Raw genomic sequence first — 15,446 nt, 5'->3', positions numbered from 1 at the left:
TAAAAGTGATCCCAAAAAAGGTCTCGCATTTGTACATTTTTTCTCTCCATGGCTCTAAACAGAACAACCAAAGTACCATGAGTTTAAAAAACAAAAAATCATCTTTTCCCATAGTCCACAAACCGCTGTTATAGCAAATCTTGGGATTTGTTGATGAGTTGAAAGCATTTTCTCTCTATATAGCGCGATTGTTATCGGAGAAATAAAATGCCGTCAAGTGTTCAGGTCAACCGCCAACTTCCGTGAATAGCGCAACACACTAAGCCAATGATATGCTTTGTTTTCCGGTGCCATAAACAAAGCACTGCAAAGAGCAGAACGCAACCTGACTCAGACGGGGTTTCACAGGTCAGGTTTGGGATCTGTTTTCTACGAGCGGTTTGAAACGCTAGGTTGTGTGAGTTGATTTGAGAAAAGTGCTTGAACGACATGTTTTGTGGTCATCTTCAGTAAAACCACGATAAACTGAGCTATTTTTAAGTCCTTAATAACGGGTTGGAGGTTTAAAGAGAAATGTCCAAAAATATTGGATGGCGCAACCGCAATATGCTGGGACAACTATTTTGTATGTATGAGAATATTACGGCAAGCGAATTAAGTGAACGTCAATTAAACAACCTGTACAAAACCGACCATTCCAATTTTAGAACCAAAATGTCTATCTCAAATGGACGCAATCGTAAATTCGTATCACAATTCGCATTAAAATGTTGTTTTATGTGTGTTTGTTACACTAATCAAGCGTTGTATACTTATGGCAAACCCGCTAATCCCAGCACAAGCTGGCGTGAGTGCATGTTAAGCCACAGAAGTGGGTTAAGGTGACAACCCCACTCGGGACAAAAGCACTCGCACGAGAGTCAAGTCACGAAACACTCGAAGCCGTTGAAAATCTGTGTCGGCAGAACCCTGCAATATCCATGCACCATAACAGCCCCTGCATGCTACTTGAGACACTACAAAAAGCGACATCGTCTTTAACGAATCGGCAATGGCCCGCGCTTTACATGTCTTTTAAACATGCAGAACGCTGTGTTGGGCAGTGCTCCTTCGGTGGTTTACTTTTCTAAGTGTTACCACTTGAGGTGTGATGAGCCTTCGCTAAACATATTGGCGTACCCACTTAGGGTCTTCCTGTTGATGCTGCGATCGCGTTATCCGTTCTGTTGATTGACGATGGGTTTCGCTTGTGTGAAATCGGTTTACGTTCAAGTGGAAGGGTGTAGCACTTTGTAATGGGTTTGCACAATCGGATTAGTTCTTTCCATAAACTACAGGTTATTTGTAAACACGAAGTATTACAAGCAAATAGATGATGATGGATTTCTGCAAAGCTTGATTGTAAACGCGTTTGTGATACGATTTTAAATCAGTTAAGCTGTTATCAGAAGGTACCCCTTCCAACACACTTTAAAAGTTTAAAGAAGGTTTTTCGAGATATTGATAAATATTTTTGCATTTTGTGCTGTTGTTTCTCAGTTGTAAGAATTTTTCGTGGGAGTTACGTTGGTTTGGCAAATAGACAACATGAAACAATAACGTTTGTGTCTGCCATTATTGAATCCAAAAACAAAATACCTGTATAACGAAAAACATCAGCAAAAAAAAAAATTTAAGTTCTTAATAAAGTTGTTTGTGTTTTTTTATTCGTGCAACAAACGTTATCAAAAACCTATATGCACATAAAGCACTATAGCTTCTGACAATAGGATCAGCCTGACAGTTGTTTAGAGCATATATTTCGCCCTGTGCAGTTTATATTTAGATCTCATTTTTTCAATATTTGAAGTCATTTCTCAAAACCCAATGTTGTGTTTATCAGAATCTCAATCAACTGAACTCTTGTGATCCGCCATTACCTATGAACCCAACCTAATTCCCGCCACCAACGTTGATCGTTTCTGTTGGCGCGCGAATCACAAACAGTTGTGTTGCGTTTAGTCAGAAATAAATTCCACTGAGTGGGTGTTGTGTAACCGCGGTAGCAAATTACAGCGCAAAACGACAGAAGGGTCGACCGCGAGTGGAGCTTGTTGGCAGACTGCAGTAAAAACAAGGTCGCTTGATTGTCGTCGCGGGGAATCGCGTAAGCCCCATTAGCGCTCCTACGCAAACAAGTCGATATATTACCCAGTTATTAGCCCCCGCGCTGTTGTTTTTGCTCGGCCGTCGGTGCTGCAGAGTTCCCCCTCGGCGAAAAAGGTTTAAGACTGATGCTCGAAGGACATTCCACCGGAGCACCATCAGATCTTCGTTTGAAATCGACTCCGTCTGCGACGGTTTGGCATTAATCGACCGCACTAAATGCATTTTAACGTGGCCGACAAGGCACGGTGTCACCGCAGGCCGCAATCTTAGCACATCGTGCGCTATTCAAGATACCGACCACCCACTGTCGCGTCCATCAACGTCCACACGCATTCACACAGCAACTCACATTGTCTGGTGGCCAGCATTGGTCGCAAATGCGTTTTCAATTCCGCTGGATTACGCAAGATATGCCAGTGGGCCAGTCTATCTCTCGGCTATCAATCATCACTCGCTGCGACAGGGTCCTGACCTCTGAGGTCACGTGGTCGTTTGCGTCAAGCACGTGACCTGAAGCGATTACGGGCGTCTTGTTTAAAACACGCAGTGAGACGGGAAGTAAAAATTTGTCCGTTTGCGAAAGGGTCACGGGCTTAAGGGGTTAAAAGTCAATGCAAGCGATAGTTTACTGCGAAGATTATGCGGGTTTTACCGTTGGTGCAAACAGGAAACGTTTTTGCTTCCAATTAATCCCCGAGTTACACGGTCTCAGTTCACTTGCATTCTGTGTTGGAAGCCACGTCAAATTAATCATAAAATCGGTCAATTGGATCTGGGCATTTTCTTACAAATTTGAAAATAACGCAAGGCGTCGACTTCAAAATATGTTTTTCATTCCTTTTCGATAATTGTTCACTTGCCACATGGTTGAACAGCCCTGCAAGAACTTAATAATTTGACTCATAAACGTTTGATGGTCATTTATGCGGCCACGAACTTGGACTCACTCCCCAGAAAATCTTGGTAAGATGGTACTTTCTCACTTTTCGTGGCTTTGAAATCAGGCATTCCGAAGCACAAACAGAGACGCAATTACGGACAATTAAAAACTGCGCCCGCATCGGGGCCGTCCGCGGGCCCTCACTTGCCGAAGAGGGTGGCCAGGCTCGCGGGGAAACGCGACTACGCGTAGGACGTTCCGCAAGTGGGCGCGATCAATAATTACACAGCAAGGCGGCCGCTGCCGAAGAAGGTCTGGCGCCGAAGAGAATCCTCCCCGTGCTATTAATTAGAGCCAATTACACGTTTGGCATTTTTTCCATTGAATCTAGAGCTCCGCGGACCAGGTAATTGATACGGCAGCCTTCGACGCCGACGTCACTCATGAGACAACAACAAAGGGCCGGTGATATGCTCCCGGAAGCATTCAGAGGCCGGGACTTTCCTTGATATTCAAAACAGTATTGGTCGGTTGAAAATTCTTTTGTCTTACCCGTATATGTTAAATTTGTGCGAATTAATCCACTGTCCCTCCGTACATAAAATCATGGATTTCTTTCCGAGCAATTAAAATTGTTTCTGCAGTCTTTCACGCCTAATCCCTTTATGATTGCTTGTTCGTGATTCTAGAGCATGATGTTTATTGTATTTGCTCATACAAGGTACGCCCATCGGCACGAGACTGCGGTTTGGTTCGTGGAAATAGGCGAGACTCTTGCACAGTGGAGTGCCCATGTGTTTTGTCATATTTCACCATGCACCAGGGTGTGATGGATTATCTGGTTTCCACAAATCATATTTTCATAATGATCACCATTCTACTGTTGAGTTCGATTTTTGGTTAGAAGAGAGTTCAGGTTTAGAAAAAATGAATTGAAAATCAGGAGCTCTGCAAAAGAGAATACTTTAATTGGTTAATTTGAAAAACTAAAAAAGATACTTTAATTGACTAACTATAGCTGCGGAAGGACGTTACGACATCTTAGCGTGTCAGGTAGGGGCAGGACCCGATCGTCGGCAACACAAGCCCTCACGCGTAAAGTCAAGTTACACAACGGCGACTGGCCGGCGTGCGGAAGAGGTTTTTCTCACGGCTAGAGGCCAGCAGAAGCGTGGCGACAAGCAAACGTTATCTTAAGGCTTTTGTTGGGCGAAAGATCGCATTCCGGGGGCCGAATAATTCCTGTCCACTCGCCCGTTTCCTGGCTACCCGGCCTTTCCAGTCTGCCTGGCGCTGTAACGCAACACCTCTGCGTGGTTTTTGCAGCTTCTCGACTGGGGTTAATAATGAATGTCGGTTAAAATACGAGACCCACAATTCTTTGGGGGGAAACAAAGTAAACCTCCGCAATTTGTTCTTCCTGACAAATATCGGCAATATATGCGAAGATTGATGTTGGTTGCATTTTCCTTAGTTTTTGATGCCTGGATTATCGCTGAAAAATGAACGACTTTAAAAGAAAAATGATTTACCTTTAATGGACCTAAAAAATATAGAAATGTTGACAAAATCAATAAATGATGACCATTTTTAGAGGGTGATGTGAGTATGTCAAACTAATCATTATGTAGACAAAACACGGATTGCATTGACCAGTGTTGGAGCTGAATGATAAAATAAGGAAACTGGGGCTAAAACAGCTTTTGAAATGATTACAAGGACGACCAGTAAAAAAAAAACAACAGCATTTTCTGAAGCTTGTATTTTTAAAATAAAGACAAGTCTTAGAAATATGGACGACATCGAACATAGATTCATGTGTGATTAGTTTGATTATTTGAACAGAGTTTCATTTTATAAGGAGTAGAAGAATACCTGACATATAAAGTAAGGCTCTGAAACAAACTATCAAGTAAATACAGTTAAAAACAGACGTTTCGTCAGTGGGAACTTTACACCACTTTATCTTTTTCCGACCACAACCGTATGATATGTAAAACGTTTTCGCCTCCGTGCGCCAGGAGGGTAGAAGCCCTAACATACCTCGTAAACAATTCTGTACCACCTCGCATCTTGGAGGTATTCAATCTCGGCGGTTAGTCGGGTTGCGTTGATTTGTTGGTTGTTGGTATAAAACGCTGCCTACAAGGCTGAAGGGTTTGACACCCGACCTTAGACGGACGATTTTCGTGGCACTTGAACCAGGAACCACCCTAACCTTCCACGTTAAAGAGCTTTAGTGCGACGCGACGTAATTTCAAACCAGCCGAGCGAAAACAGTCGAGTTTCGTATCACCCGATGACGTTTGGCCTATAGTGGAATCGTAAACCAGGCCTTACTTTATGAGATTTGGTTTCTGCTGGTTTTAGCGTTGTCGAAGTTTAATGGAATTCGATGCGTTTGTACAAATTTTTGCGTTTGCACAAAACTTCCATAATTAGAATGCAAAGTAAGCTGCGAATTAACACACAGTCTTGTGTAATATCCAAAACTGTTTAACTTAAAAGGTTGCATGAGAGACACAATTGGAAATTTACCCTACAGCGCGTGTTTGATTGAAACGTAAATAATACAGTGTAGATGAATAAGATCCAATAAAACATCAGCACACATTTGAGCCAAGTGCCGGCTAAAAAGGGCAGTTGTTTGGATTTGCACTTGTATAAATTTAAATCCCCTTTGCTGTACAAACGATGCGGCATCGGTCGCAAGGGGGTTGGTGCTTGACACAGATAGGTACAAGGCACTGGCATGCACATTGTTTATCGCGTCGTTTAGAGGCGTGCTCGGCGCGGGAAAGACTCAACACCAGAGAGGGACCGCGATAAAACGGACCCGGACGGGATGGCGTCAAGCGGACTGGGCTGGAGCGAGATAAACCAAACCGAATCCTTTGTCAACGCGCGGACGCGCGAGAACAGTGGGTGGTTTCGCCGATCGCATCGCGAGACAATTAATTACAGAGGCAGACAAGACTTCGTGAAATGGGCCCGTCCGCAAAACGAAGGTTGGTGGTGCGAATGGACGATTTATTGTCGTGAAATCCAATTGCGTAATCTTGGCCTTCAACCCATCGTTTGTCGACGATTTTGACGAATTGTTCAGGGACTTTTCGCTTTTCGACCTCACACTGCCCGGTACAGTTCAGATATTTGATACAAATGTAGGCAAGAACCAAACACGGTTTCGAATAAAACCCCACAATTGTATCTCAGCTTACAATCAACAAGGAAACTTTCGAACCAACATCCTGATGATACAACACACAGACAGATTCAACGTGTCTTTGAAAATACGATTTATTAAAACCTCTGCACAAGACGATGACCAGCAGCGAAAAGGGCTATACAGTTGGCAAAATTGCACAGACCAAGGCATGAAACAACGATGTCCATCGAACGGGGAGGGTTTAGTGTGTTAGTGCAAAACAAAAACATAAGGCGGATGAATAAGAAAAAGTTCAAAGTTATTAAACTGGGAAAGGTAGGACTTAACGTTCGAGAACAACTGATCAGATTGGCGCGATTCAAAAGTGGAGCAGCTTTCTTAGTGCTTGCATGGAGGTAGGGTTTACTGTTTTAAACACGAATTTTGTATTAAATTAGCCCTGATGGGCGCTCCGGCGACGGCGGTATAGTACGATCAAGTTGTAATAAAGCAAGCGGCGGAAAAAAGGCGTTGTAAAACGGCATGCACGACACAAACAGTGTAAGAAAACCATGGCAGTCATTTGTTATCTCTAAGTGTAATAAACCTAAATTTCTTTATCAAAAGACACGCACGTTGGCACAAAATCTGTTGTAAAATTTTTCCCGAATTAGGGTGGCGTTGAGTTTAACTGTCAGCATCTGGAACATATGTATTGCACGACGCCTGCGTAACGAGCGTTTGTGTGCCTTTTAACTACCACTGTAACGTTCTTCAGATCACGCGAACAAGCATTAGAACACGAGATAGACATTTCAAGTGCACAAACCGAGCTTGTACATGTAGTCAGTGGGTTGCCCCACCTGCCCAGGAGACATTGTGGAAGCACCAAAGGGTGACGACCCAACTGCGACGGGGTTAGTGTGCTGGGGATGGAGTGTGGCCCCAGGGTACGCACTCATTGGGCCACCTTGCCCCCCCGACATACCGTGCCCGGGAAAACTGTTATATCCCGCCGACGCTGCTGTTCCATAGGCTGCAGCAGCAGCCCCAGCTACAGCGGCTGCTGCTGCGGCTGTGGGTGCATATGCATTGGACGCAGGGTGCGTGTAGCTGTTGTACCCGCACGAACTGTACGAGTTCGGGTAATTGTGATACGGGGTGACAGTAACGTTGTATGGGGCCGAGTAGGGGGCGTGTGAGTTCTGTATCCCGGCACCAGGGCCACCCAAACACGGTTTGCCGTCGCGGACCAACACAGGGACTGCGACGCGCCTTGGGGGACCGATGCTGGCAAGTTCAAGGGTCTTGTCCTGACGCATCCTTTTGCACTTGTACCTCCTGTTCTGGAACCAGATCTTCACTTGCGTGGAAGTGAGTTTGAGAATCTGCGCAAGGTGCTCGCGTTCGGGCGCCGACAGGTAACGTTGCTGTTTGAACCGCCGCTCAAGCTCGAAAACTTGGGCCTGGGAGAAGAGTACGCGCGGTTTGCGACGGGTGCGATGTCGTGCTTTCATCCCATCTTCTTCTCCCTTCTTCTTCTCGCTCTCTTCGGGACTGCCGCTACAATTGCTCTCCGAAAAGTTGTCCGATTTTTCCGAGTCTGTGAAAGAAAAGCGGTTGCATGAACAATTCTTAATTTCCAGACAGGGTTGAGGCCGTATAATAGGTATTTAGCATTTTGACAGGGATTAAAGATAGCCTGTTTAATATGCGCGTTGCGGGAGCTTCAAAGGCTTTCTCGCCGCACAGTAACACATGTCAGAGCGACGCGCAGCCCGCAACAAGCTCGATTCACGATGTTCTAATCCTTCGCGGTCGACAGGCTCGACTCCGTTGTACAAAGAAACCCAAAGTCTCCCACATCCAAGCACCAAAAACTGTTTCGCGAGTTCAGCGACGTCGAAGCTGATTCATCGCCGCAGAATCTGTTTTCCTTTTTCCCGGGACATATTGGACGTTGTAAAGCGATCCTTTCGGCGCCACGGGGACCGATGGGGCCGGTGCGAATGCAGCAGCAGCGCCGCATCGATCATACGGCCCGAAGAGATAAGCGAAAACGCTCGGTTGCGCCTCTATTATTTGTTGTTATTTGCTTGTCGCCGTCGTAGCGCGCCCCTCGCTTTTCTAAACGCGGCGAAAACCCACAGACGCGGATCTGTCATTGTACGATCGTATACAAATAACTCGGACTGATCCCAGAGTCGCCGTGTGCATGATTCGCCACGACTTGCAGTTCGTTGATACAAACAGTGCAAGGCCGGTGGTAAACAGGACATCCTTCTCACGCGGCCTCGTTCTATCGACCGTTGACTCGCCCCCATGGCAACCAGGCGCCGTGATTGTAAATCTTAAATATTTGTATTTTTTAAATAGTCTTGTCGGCTTCGCTTCGGAGCTTGCATGGTTGGTATGTGTCTTTGTTAACTTATCCCCATTATTCCGGAATGAACATGTATGTTACATATCGGCGATAATTATTTACAGGACATAAAAATGAATTAATTCGTTTGTTTTAAACTCACAAAATTTCGCGAAAAAAGTCGTTCGTTTTAGAGTGCCGGTCAAGCGTATGAACACATTTTGAAGCACCTCGAATTGCATGCCCTACAAATTTGAGTGCCTTACTGGAAAGATTTTGGAATTTCGCTTGGGATTCATTGAAAACTGAAAACACCTAACGCATCAGTTACGACAAGTTACTTTACTATTTATTTGTACAGAAACTACGCCATTTTGGTGCAATTGTGCATAAAACACAGCAGCTCTTTGAACCAGACGTCACGACCCAACTTTATTAACAATCATAAACAAAAGGCGCTCTGGCAAGCGTTCGCATCAGACAGCTCCGTGGCTGATGTACATGTTAATTGCGTTTCCAAGGTAGCAATCGCGCGCAATTAAACGCCCTCAAATAGTCCCAGCTTTGTGTTCGATCTGTACAATGTGGCGCAACCTTGAAGCCGGCTGATCGCGCGTAAATTCCCGCCTGACGAGGAAAATTACACCCTGCGCGAATGACATGCACGCCGCGAGACGTCGGTTGACTAAATAAGCCAAAAACGAAAGCAAGGAATTCGGTTGAAATCTCGCTCGTTACGTCAAAGGATCTGCAACCGCCGTGTGCGAATACTTTACACAGAACGTCACGATTTTGTTTTTGAATCTTCTTGAATTGCAATCCACGTGTCTTCAGCTTACGCATTCGTACTAAAAATAACACCAGCAGAAACAATTTTTGCCTTATTAAAATTGCGTGCAACAAATCAAAAAGCACGGTTACGTTCAATCAGCAAAATCAGTATCACGGGACGTTCGAGTGCTGTTTGACTTTTACATGTCAGAGAGTGGCCATTAAGTGCAGTAGACACAAGCTTGACATCCTTTGTCACGACGAGAGTCAATGGCAAGCACTCGGCCTAACTCGCAATTTGTCGGAGTTGATTACGGTGCAAGCAAAAACGTATACAGAGCGAAATGCCAGGCGCGTGCCTGGACCAGGTCGCGTTAATGAAGCATCAGAAAATTGCATCGATGCTTACCCAATTTCGGTTGGGTGTGAGCAGCGACGGCGCCACACAATATTTTAATTGCATTGCGAATGTCTTATTTCCGCTATTTACGGTGATGGATAGGCGCGATATTATCTGGGAGGAGTTTCGAACAACAACAACAACCGTAAAGAGAACGCCGATTCCTGTCACTCGTATTACTACGTGATTCCTCTACGTGAGTTGGAAATATATGGGAAACAATACAAACATATAGTATGTGAGAAAGCAAAAACTAGTTGTTTGTAAAGTCGAGTTTGCAAAAATCATCACGTTTTGCCAAAATGAAGTCGATAGTGGTGTGTTAACGAATAAAACCATCCCCGCCAAAACATAAATAAAAGACCTGGAAAATCGCCTACAACAGTAATAACATTTTGCAAGAAAATCGGTGAACAAAGCATTGAGCAGACACATTTTTTTCAGACGAAAACCAAACAAAAACAGGCGAAAATCCGATACGTTGCAGGCCCATAAGACGGGACGGAGAGATTCGTTTGAAGACAACCGAACACTGCCTTGTGTAAATATGCCTCACGTCCGACAAACTTCCGTGAGAACGACATGGGATGGACAAACAAACTACGGTGTGGGACCCACGAACCCCCCGATCGTCACCCGCGAGGATAAGACGAAGTGGAGGCGAGATCTGGTGCGTTGCGCACCACAATCCGCTAATTCTTCGCGCTCTGTGAACACGGTAGCGAGCAAATATTTAGGGCCGGGCTGATTTGATTAACCCGTCCACACTGGCTAAGCTGACCTGTCGCTTTTGTGGCTGCGTGTGGGTCAGTTTGGGGCAAATGGTTTGCATTCTTTTTTTTTATATTCAATTCCGGGGCTATATAGGTATAAAGAATTTCCACATACATTCACCCTTTCGTGAAGCCCATGTGACGTCGGTATAATCAATAAGTATTAGAAATCATCTATTTATTCGTCATTCCATTGGTTGGATTCAGCAAAATTTACGTTGTTTGTGCAAATTTCTTCCGGTATAAACGTGATAGGGGATGCGTTAAACAAAATCGTCTATTTGGTGTGCCAGGTAATGCGACGTCAATCAAGTCCCAACTGAAGTGTTCAAGGCATGAGTTTGGATAACATATCAAACGTGGACGAAGATAGCAAGCACGACATTGCGCTTAAACGTTAAGCGGCAAAGGAAAGGTGCACTTCGCTCAAGGACAAAATGTTCGCATGTCACTAATTGGTTTCACTTGATTGAAGTCGATTTAGGTCGCACCAAAGCATGCTGGGCGCAACCGACTTCTTGCTACTGACCGACGAAGTGCTGGAATTCTGTAATACGATGTTCAAAGGAAAGGGCGAGCAATTAACGAATTTACGCGACTCTATGACGTTATGCTGCCAATTCTGCGAAACGGCACATGTAATTATTTGACAAAAATTCTAGTGCGATGTTTTGTATCAAATAGCATCTTCATATTTATCCATTTATAATTGTGTGGAAAATAAACTTTCTTTGCTCAAACTTGTAGCATCTGATACATGAAAGTTATTGAGCTGATTTTACAGAAATTCGGAAAAACAACCACGACAACGCCACCGAGGAACAATTTTCGTTCTTTGTTTGTCAAAGCCTTTTCGAACGATTTAAATGGAAGATCGCACAATTACGTTTATCCTTCGCGTGTTATGACACATGACTTTGATTACGGAGTTTATGCGAAAATTAATGACGCGCGTAAACATTCACATATACAAAGCAAATTGTAGTGTTGCAGCGAAAGACAATTGTGTCTGATTGGTCGAATTTGTGTAATTTTTAAATGCACGGATACCTGAAATGACGCAGCAAATTGGCAGTGCACACATTGGGTGTATCCCACCGTTCACACCATTTGCCAAATCTACATTTTTATTGACTAACTAGCAATCGTTCTATACCAATCATGGGTTTACGTAATACATCAGTGCGCACAATTGTAGCGAACTGAGTGTTAATTTGTGGTACTTTCCAGTAGTCAGAGCGCGTTAATCGTGTAAAAGCGACTCATTTTGGACGAAACATAGCGATTCCCGGCCAATCGTTTACGTCTCGCGGCCAACCTAACCGCCTTTTACTTGCTTTTGCTCCGGCTTAACCCAGGGCAGTCCATGCGCGACTGTTAATTAGCGCTTGTCGCCTACAAAAAATATCAGGCTTTCTTTTGTGCTGTAATGGGCAGTTTCTCTATGTTGCCAGAGCGTAATGATATATTGTGCGACGTGCGAGCTTCGACGGCGCCAAACTCGCCGACTCGCGAAAGACTAAACACAGTCTTGCGGCAGGAGTTTTATTTTTCGCGACGTGATTTCGTCTGCTGTCGGCGTAAGATTTCACTTGGCGCAATTAACTGAACATATAATACCACAATGGATGCGTGCTCAAGCAATGAACTTGGTGTGAAAGTCGGGGCGATAACAGACAAAATCTTTGCCTTCCGGTGGCCCCAACCCTTTCCCACGACAGTATCAGTGTCAGTGGGCCCAGTCCCGCCGCTTTCGTCGCTCCCGTTGCGGCACTAAACGGGCAGAGGCGCCCAGTCGAAGATTGCAAGTGTAGATAGTGGGGCAAATCCGATTATGAGCCAATTGTTTTCCAACGCGATCCGCACCAATTTGTCTGCTTGTGTGCAAAGGGCGCGGCGCGCGAATGCAAAATGGCGTCTCGGCACCGTTGCGGGCATTGTGCGGACCAACGAGCGGCATTTGCTAGCAGCCACGCCGGCGTCGCGCCGCTTACCTGTATGGGTATTTTAGCGGGCGCGAGTGTGTCTATTTGTCTTGGCACTTGTGTCGCGCAATTAACCCCTTGTTCGCTTATTTGCCAACGTGTCGCACGCGAGAAGCGCACAATGACAAGACCCTTCGCTTCCGTACACAATAATTGTTGTTGTTGCGCATTAGGGGGGTACCCGCGATTGCTTCAGTAGTTTTCTTGTTTCCAAAACTGTCTCTGGTCGACCGCTTGTCGCGCGCGTATTCGTTTCAATGAGTCTGTGAAAAGCGCAGTTGGCGCCACTCAAATGAATGGAAACCGATGCGATCTCTTGGCTTTTAAAAATGTTTGTTTGTTTGTAGTCGCTCTAATACCGAATTAAAACTCGCAACAAGCCAACAAATCGAAATGCGGCGCCGTAAAAGCTTTGCGTGAGATGTACGTCACGGATGAAGTGGTTCTTGACGTTTTACAGCAAATATTATGGGATATCGGGTTTCAATCGATTGGATAACTAAATACTGACGAAATTCGATCACAGGCAAAATCTGGTTTTCCATTCTCTTTTCCATTGTTTCACGTTATTTGTTCGGGATTTTATTGTAGTCAATTGTTTTTTCCGTATGTGCTATGCGCTGCTGGTGAACAGAGTTGTAAATGATGTTTAATACTGCGCTCAACCGGCGAAACAATTACCACGTGAAGTATATTTTATCGTAGGTAACACTCATCCTTCTTAAAAAGAACTGCAAATAACGCAAAAATTGATGTTGCAAATCACACACCTGTAATCGGTTGCACGGCGTCCTCAGAGCGGATTTCGCCGCCCGAGTAGTTCCTGTGGCGCGAGTCGTCCGAGTTCGGTTCCAAGAGTGAGTCGCTGTTGGTCCTTGGATGCGAGTCGGGCGCTCCTGGAGAATGGGCGGGTGATGAGGAGGAATGGAAAGGGTTGAGAGCCGTCGAACTTCCTCCGTGCGTCGAGGAGTTGTAGAGCGAGGCGCTGGTGAGGTCGGACTCCGAGTTGCGATCGCTGAAATTGGAGAGCTTCCTGCTCATGTCATCGTAGGGATGCGCAGTCGGACTTCCGCCACCGGAGGATCGATGTTCCCTTGGCAGCGGGTAGGAATCCGCGGAAAAGGGAAACGGAGGATTTTGCGAGCTTACGGAGGATGTGGAAACCTCGTAGGCGGAGGGTGCACCGTGTTGGTAGAATGGCTCGCTTGCGGAGGCGGACATCGGCGACGCGTTGGATTCAGTCTTCAGGGCCTCTCCAGCACCCTCTGTTTTCGGATAACAATGGTATTGATCATCTCGGGTTACCATGTCGGTGTGGGGGCCACCATATGATTGGGCGACGCCAAAACTACCTTCGTAGTGATGCGACATTGGGTTGTAATACTCGATCGGGTAGCGGTTGACGTCGTATTGCTGTGCGGAAGGCACTTGCTGCTGTCCCTGGATGTTCTGCGAAAAATGAACCAACGTTGAAGCGGCAGCCTCAGCCGACGACGGGTAACCGGCGCAGTCTCTACGGGGAGCTTTGTCGCTTTCGCTGTACATATCGTGAGCAGCCGTAACCGCCATATTCTTTGGCTCCATTCCCGTGCCGTCGGCGTTCGGTAAATCCGCCCGGACTGGGGACCCCATGCCGCCTGGTCTTCGATACTGGATACCTCCAATGCCGTTGATATTCTGTCCAACCTCTGCGATGCTTTTCGGGTTGCAGTTGATTGGCATTGCGGAGTTGTAGGAGTTTGCGTAAAGGGAGTCCGGAGAATGTTGGCCTCGCTGTCTTTCCAGGTTAAGAATGTCTTTCACTGAGAACGGGGTCGATCCCACTGGGCTAGGTATCATCATGGGTCAGAACACAAGGCGAAGCAAAACGCCGTTACCAAGTTTTCCAAATATTTGTTTTAACCTAGCACAAGTTTCAGATTTGTAATTTTCTAATTTTGTAAAATACGTGTCAAAAGGTTAGTTTTGAAGGGACACTGGAAGTAAGAATCGAAAGCGCTATATTGTTAACTCATCTGCTCCGAATATCCTTTCTCGTAGATAACCCGATGTCAAAGTACAAAAAACTAATATTCCGACAAGAGTTTCAATCTATCTGACAAGGGACATCAGAGTAAGATAATTTGCGCCGAAATGGAACGACGAGTCGCTACCGCGCGGCCCTCCGAATCTGGTTTGTGTAACGGCGTGTTCGATCTTTGTGACTAATTGCGTTCTCCCAATGCCACTTTGAAACTTTTCCAACGGCGATGACGTGCCCGGGACCAGCGGTCTCACCATGCGACAGATCCCTAATCATGTCCTATCTATGCCTTGCCCGATAAACCTTCCACAATTAGGGTTTGCCAGGCCGTCACGCGAACTACAACCAAACATCCGAACGCCCTTAGCCTCACTTAGCCTTCAAGGGGGCGCAACAACAGTGGGGTCAACCCCGGCAAGGGCGCCCGAGCGTGTTGTCTTAAAGCCAGCTTTCACGCCTAAACGCCCTGGTTCTCGAAGCAACGGAATGGAAGATGAAACCCTATCCGTCAAAATGTCCTCCAAACGCCTTAAAATTTTTTTACGCCACCTGAACAAGTCACTGTACCGGAACAACTAAACCTCAAATCTAAGCTTGTTACGACTTGAGCATCCAAACTTGCTTGAACACCTTCACATTGTGTGCACCGCGATATACTCGATATAGAATGACTACATGGACGGCGCGAATCGCGTTTTGCCGAGAATGAACGCGAGAGAGGGGCGACCGTTTCGCCTTCTTCGCCGCCTTCCAATCACAGCGGCGTCACCGAGACTCATCCCCCGCACAAAATAATGTTGTTTTTCTCATCGCGTGATTTCGTCCCGTCTGCTGTGATTAAATTGCGAACAACACACGAAAAGAAACGTTGTTTGTTGTTTGTAAGAAATCAATCGAGCCACAAGGCGTGTATGAAAAACAGGTACGAAATTAAAAGCAAAAAACAAGCTGTATCCTGAATAACATTGACGATGGTTTTACTCCAGAATTTAATTCGACCTATTTAAAATATTACA

General features: G+C 45.6%; 1 protein-coding gene across 1 annotated transcript; it reads right to left on the bottom strand.

The window, feature by feature from the left end:
• Positions 1 to 6,378: 6,378 nt before the first annotated feature.
• LOC145896457 (uncharacterized) lies at positions 6,379 to 14,332 on the bottom strand. Its single transcript, XM_082985103.1, has 2 exons — positions 13,178 to 14,332; positions 6,379 to 7,719 (listed from the first exon to the last, which is right to left on the bottom strand). The coding sequence occupies exons 1-2, from the start codon at positions 14,247 to 14,249 to the stop codon at positions 6,932 to 6,934; spliced, it is 1,860 nt and encodes a 619-aa protein (XP_082841229.1). The 5' UTR covers positions 14,250 to 14,332; the 3' UTR covers positions 6,379 to 6,931.
• Positions 14,333 to 15,446: the final 1,114 nt, after the last annotated feature.

Source organism: Ascidia mentula, chromosome 1, assembly GCF_947561715.1.
Source record: "Ascidia mentula chromosome 1, kaAscMent1.1, whole genome shotgun sequence".
Classification (NCBI taxonomy): domain Eukaryota; kingdom Metazoa; phylum Chordata; class Ascidiacea; order Phlebobranchia; family Ascidiidae; genus Ascidia; species Ascidia mentula.
This window is presented reverse-complemented; position numbering and strand designations above follow the sequence as displayed.

Bases quoted from the DNA above. Each gene is read 5' to 3' on its own strand.
- LOC145896457 (XM_082985103.1), bottom strand. From the start codon at position 14,249: ATGATGATACCTAGCCCAGTGGGATCGACCCCGTTCTCAGTGAAAGAC. The intron at 7,720-13,177 runs GTGTGTGATTTG...TTTCTTTCACAG, and splicing joins CGCCGTGCAACCGATTACAG to ACTCGGAAAAATCGGACAAC.